At 40.5% G+C, this 6,209-nt stretch overlaps 1 protein-coding gene across 1 annotated transcript; it reads right to left on the reverse strand.

Annotated features, from left to right (window-relative positions):
* Positions 1–2,782: 2,782 nt before the first annotated feature.
* On the reverse strand, positions 2,783–5,936 carry LOC140228508 (uncharacterized). The gene is made up of 2 exons (XM_072308740.1): positions 5,836–5,936; positions 2,783–3,713 (listed from the first exon to the last, which is right to left on the reverse strand). Exons 1-2 carry the CDS (start codon positions 5,934–5,936, stop codon positions 2,783–2,785), a joined length of 1,032 nt encoding a protein of 343 aa, XP_072164841.1.
* Between the last annotated feature and the right edge of the window lie 273 nt (positions 5,937–6,209).

Consider the following 6,209-nt stretch of genomic DNA (forward strand, 5'->3'; position numbering starts at 1 on the left):
ACATTCATAATCAACAGGAGAAATAAAGTCGATTCATTCTTTACTTTGAGAGACTATGGCTAAACATGCCATTTTTCCTTTTGCGGGGAAGGGTGGGGCTATAAAAGGTAGAACAATGAGGTATTGAATAACTACGGATATTTTCATTCCTCTCAGCTGTATTGCATCCGTTTTAGCCGTATACCTACCCCTTCCTTTCCTCTTCACTCATGCTTGTTAAATAGGAACACTCACCTCCTAGACTCTTTTCAATCATAAAAATGTTCAATCATTGTAATGAAAAAACCAAAGTGTCGATTACCAAGTGGATTGTTATTCTAACTAATGATTCCCCATATTATTTTGTATTATTGTTGTACAAACGCTGTCTAAGAATTTTAATAACAGTCTGAGGCATCTCATATGCATCTTCTGTATCTCTTGTCCCGTTTAAGTGCCACAGATAGAAAATCTTGGCGTTATTGGTAGGATCTATAAGATGTACAATGAATGAAATACTTAGTAAATCGGTCATATTTACAGGTCGTACGGTATTTTGGGAGTATGTGTGTATGTGTGTGGATGTGCGCGTGCGTGTGCGTGTGTTTGTTATCAATGATACATAGATAAGTGCTAATTATGTCGGAATATATAACAATATGAGGTAAGTGGGACGAGAAAGGGGTAAGATTTGAGGCATAGGTGGGCAGGGCGATATTTTGTTGTTGTTGTTGCTTATTTCACATTAATGGGTCCCGAAAAGTTAAGCTTTCACTTTGTTTTATTATACGTTATTACCTGATCGAGATAATCTTTCATCAAAATTATGTGAAATATTTACAGTTGTGTTATGTATATATTATGTATATAAATGAGAAAAAAAAAAACATAATCTTGGGTTTCATATTTTGTTAAACATTCAATGCGACTGTGTAAATGATTTTCACTTGCATTATATAGAATCAGAAATAAAAGTTATAGTAAAAAAAAAGTGCAGGTGTGTGTGTGTGTGTGTGTGTGTGTGTGTGTGTGTGTGTGTGAATGTGTATGTGTATGTGTGTACTTGTATCCCATGTATCCCATGGTTTAGCTTTTGTTACCCGTTTTGCTAAGTAACATCATTTTGATGTGGGTTTATAAGCAGGGTACTGTTATTGAGTGAAACACCGCACAAAGCGGAAAGAGTCTTTTGCTTCATAAAAAGAGCCTCGCAACATAATTCACTCGGTATTGAATGCAATGTGATATTGTTGGAGAGAGAGATAAGGTTAGTCAGATGGAACACAAGATATGTGACAGGAGGGCGCCAGCTGCGTCTACGAGACCACCGAGAGTTGCGAGACAAACGTAGCAGAGTGACGACACGCCCATGAAAAGTCACTATTCTTTATCTGTGTATATCATAAAATATTAAATGATGAGAACAACGAAAGGCGAGTAGAGAAAATAATCTTCCACATTCAACTCCGTAACTCCTACGAAGCCGATGCCAATAGATGTATTCACGAAGCAACAGCGATTGACTGAGATGTAAAAAATCAGCAACAAACAAACAAGCAGACGCCTGCATAGACTTCAGGAAACTTTCCAAACGTCGGTCAAGAACCTATCGTTTTGCGTAAAAGATCGTGTGACGTCAAGTGTCGCGTAATTGGGCAATGTCTCGGTACTTTCTGTATGTAAATTGAGGTCATGATTTATGTATTTGTTTGTTTGCTCGTTTGTTTGTTTGTTATCAGGCTTGTGCTTTTGCTGAGGGAAGGAAAGAGTAAAGCACTATATTCTGACAGACGGTAAACTGAGACCTGAAGCATGCTCATCAGGCCTGTCGAATCGTTTATTATGTGCGGATCATAACTCGGGCAATGAACCTAACGATTTATCACACCATGACGATGCACCTATATTAATGTACTCATCAGCTCGAAAAATGTATTTTTTAATTATTTTTTATCAGGGAACGGATTATTTGAATAGGGTTAAAATTTGTGTCTAGAATTCATCTGAGTTGTCATCATGTATTAATTTGTGAAAACGGGAGATGTGATTGTTATCACTTCATTGATGAAGAGTCATGCTCTGACATAAAGACTGTGAACAATCGATGTGTTACACATAACAAAGTGTCATTATATTTCAAAAATTATGAACATTATACAATACAAATATTGACAAATCACTGCAATCATTCCTTAATTAAAGTTCTTACGAATGAGTGATGAATATTAGTCAGCTTTTTTTTTGTCTGTAAAGAAATGCAAGAAAAAAAGACGTTGCTCCTAAGATGCGTGCATTATGAGCAATAAGTAACAAAATGATAAACAAAAACAAAAGGAAAAAAGTGAGAGCGAATTTCGACCGGTCAAATATTGGTACATCAAAGGTCGGGAAAGGGATAAATCAACAGAATCAGCAAGCATCCACAGATTCCGTAAACATGAATTCCATTAAATAAAAAGAAAAAAAAAAAAGAAAGATTTTCAAAGAGTTGTGTCACAGATGTGAATATCATCTGCAGGATATTCACGTTTGCTGGCACATAAAACGTGCACTATTCTCATGGGTGTAGGATTTGACATCAGACCGCAAACATTACATCTGCTGTGGCCATGATCAAAATAGTTATGACTGCTGCATAATTCGATTGTTGCTGATTATTTTGCAAATATGGCGAATAGAGAGTAATTAACAATTGCCAGTGGTTGCCTGTCATACTGATTGCAATCCTGTTGCGGTTAAAGTCTGTTGGTTGAAATTGAGAAGCACCCATGGTTTCCAAGACAGTCATTTAAACCCCGACAAATTACACCCTGATACCGATACCGCCGAACTTATCACTGAAGACGTACTGGTTGTAACGGTATTGGTATGGTCGGACTAGGTATGGATTGTCCTGGTATCGCACCGGTTGACCGGGCCTTCGTCCTGGGTTGCCTGCATTGGGTCGGCTGGGAGGGAAACCTGGATTGGGGCGCGTCGGGGTTCCTGCATTTGGTCTGGATGGGAATCCTGGTTGAGGTTGGCTGGGGTGGTGCGGACGGCTGGGGAACCCTGGGTACGGTCTGTGCGGTGGCGTGTGGGGTGGATGGGGATGTCCATGACCGGGTCGTCCGTGTCCCGGATGGCCAGGGTTCCCAGGTTGTGGGCCCCTATTAGGCGGACCGGCAAACGGCGTCGTTATTGGAGCAGTTGGGAGGGGCGTCGTCACTGGCATTTGCGTCGTTGGTGGTGATGGAGTCGTTGGGGCCAGGAGCTCCGGTGCCTCGCAGATGTATGGCAGCTCAAGCTCGCAGTTTGCAATGGTCATGAATTCAATAACCTGCTGGGGAATTTCCAGCGGTGTTAGTTCTTGAATCCTACCGGTGAAAGGAAACTCAACGGCGGGATAAACAGTACACGACAGCATCTCGTTCGGTGGTTCCTGGGGAGGCATCCCGACAGGTTGACTCTGGAAGTTGTTGAACCGATAAAAGGGCTCGACAGCAGTCGTGCCGGTCCATCTCTCGAGGTTCCAGTCGAAGGACATAGAGTTCCAAATGGCTGCTTCCGGCGGAATGACGTCAAGTTGCTGACCCTGAGGGGGTTGGAAATAGGGCAGTGTACGGATGTAGAAGTTTTTGATGAATTTGAAGGTCTCGAAGTCGGTGATGTCCAGGAGTTTGCCCCCGACAACTCCAGGAACCTCTGTACACGCAACATTTGCGTCCTCTTTTATCATAGGTGCTGGGAAGAATCTGAAAAAGTAAAGAGGAAATGAGGAAGAGGGGAAAATGAGTCCTAGGTCTTTGTCCCATGGTATCAGGTAATAATAATAAGCAAGACCTCAGTCATGTAAAAATACCCTGATGTAGTATATTTTAGAATGTCCAGGAACATCTACTCTTACTTATGTGTTGAACATCTTTATCAACTGTCAAAATCGGAACTAATATACACTCTGCTCCGTTCCTCTATACATTGCAAAGGTGCTCACAAAACTTGACATCAGATTTTAAACCGTGTGACAAACTGTATTTTATCACACACAAAAATAACTGAATGCAAAAGTTAGCTGTATTTTTATAGTGTTATTCACGGTTAACCTTGTGTAAACCTTTACTGAGGTAAAGCGGCCGTCCACAGACTGGGTTACGAACACACGTTATTTCTGCCATTACGTTCTCTCTAAATAGAACAAACTCGTGGTGCTGGGAGATTGCCTGGATATGAAATGGCCAGATTGGCTCTTAGCCATGACAAACATCAATTGCCCGTGTAATGATGGTAACCCGCGAACTTGTGCACACCGCAAAAGATTGTTGGCATGGACTCTGTTAGAATCCCATATAGTCTCTGTTGATTGCTTTATTCTTAATTAGATAGTGAGCCGAAATGCAATGACCACGTGAATCTATTCAAAGCCCCAAGAGGAATGAGGGAGTAATTTCCTGTATTATCATCAAAAGTGGCATTCAGTAACTATATGTTTAATATAATGATGTCAGAACCACTGGTATATAGATACAAGCCATTGACCTCCTCCTGCCAACTACACTGATTTATTTCTTACTGTTCACACTGCCGATATCGACCTGACGAAAAAGAAGAAGAAGAAATAGGTGGAAAGTAGCGGAATTGCAAATGCAGTGACATCAATCTAATTTCAATCCACTTGAATTCGAAATAGTGTATTGGGAAACAGCGGCAGATGACTAAAAAAATAAATAACTAAATAAATCAAATTCGAGAAGCGATTCTCGTGCTTTTGCAGTTAAATCGTTCAAGACGTTAGGAATGGTAATAATCTTCTGAACTTTACATATATATATATATATATATATATATATATATATATATGCATGTAATCATGCATGTATAAAACAGAAAACATAGATTTCATAAATTTGGGCATGTCGCCATTATAAGCTGAAATCATATAGTTCACTGTCACTATTTACGTACATTAGAATAAGTTAATATTTTGTGCAATTTCAAACAGTCAAAGATGACCTCTCAGTGGCCTGGTTTCAATCGCAAAGATGCTGACATCTCGCCATCTCGATCCTCATATTATGCATCGAATCGTATCCCACATCAATACAAGGAATGTTTGCGGACTGTTATTTTTCTCACCCACGATACAGACTACTTAGCATTGACTTTGGTATCCATGGAAACGCTTCCTGGTATCACTCATCTAACAATTAAAGAATCGTCGGGAGATATTCGTTACTTCCTTTCACAGCTTTTTTTTTTCCATGTCTTGTCTAGTCTTGTCTTTTGCCTGCTTTCGCCTCGTACTTTTTTGTTATTTTCGTTGTTATTTTCATTTCTCTTTCTTAGCTCTTCATTTAGCTTTGTTCTTATGACTGTGGAAGAACATGTTTCTGCAAATTCTTTTGGAAAGCTCAAAATCTCGTGACTCCGGCTCACCCGTCTCATTCTCCGAGAACTGTTTTCCAATAATGAATATCATCAAGTCCATGAAATTGTCTTGTTTTATGGATAAGTGACTGTAGATGTAAACGCGGATATATGTCGCTCACGTCTGACAGTAATGACATGTCAAATGAGTCTTGTCTTACTTCCAGATGTAAGAGAATCGAATAATCCTCGACAACGTCACTACAAACACCCTACCAAATAACCTTGTAGAATGATAACTTGGATTGCGTTGCGTGATGAACCACTAAAAATACAGCTTAGATGCAGCTGTACATAACTTTTTCAAGATTTATTTGTACTAATTCAGTGCCTTTTTGAAGAGGAGGAGTTACCGACAGGTGTTGGAAAATAGAATGCAAAGCATCGTTCGTCTTTTTCTCTGTTAGTGAAAATATAAAAACCACTAACATAAAGGCAAAATGATAGACTTACTTGTAACACTTCTTAAGAGAGTAGGTCCATCCTGGTGGGCATTGGTTTAGAGCCGACGCGGATGCAAGGCATCCCATCAAAATTGTCAATATTAGCCTCATTTTGAGCCTATTCTTCCACAGACTTCTCGATGACACAGGGGGATAGTGGAGAGCTGAGGAGTGCGAGAAGAATCCTTGCGAGCGGAGACGATGCCTCTTCCAGTGTCCACGGTCTGGCCGCTTTGGAGTTCACTCTGGAGAGGGATTTTGGCGGTCCGGGCTTGAAGCTCGACTCACTGCGATCGTCTGCCTCCTTGCTTTTCTTTCCCGCCCTGTCGCGCGTGCAAAAATAGCTCTTGAGGGTGTTAGCAACCTTCTGCACTTGTTACGCTT

The sequence above is a fragment of the Diadema setosum genome, chromosome 5 (genome assembly GCF_964275005.1).
Source record: "Diadema setosum chromosome 5, eeDiaSeto1, whole genome shotgun sequence".
NCBI classification, from domain to species: domain Eukaryota; kingdom Metazoa; phylum Echinodermata; class Echinoidea; order Diadematoida; family Diadematidae; genus Diadema; species Diadema setosum.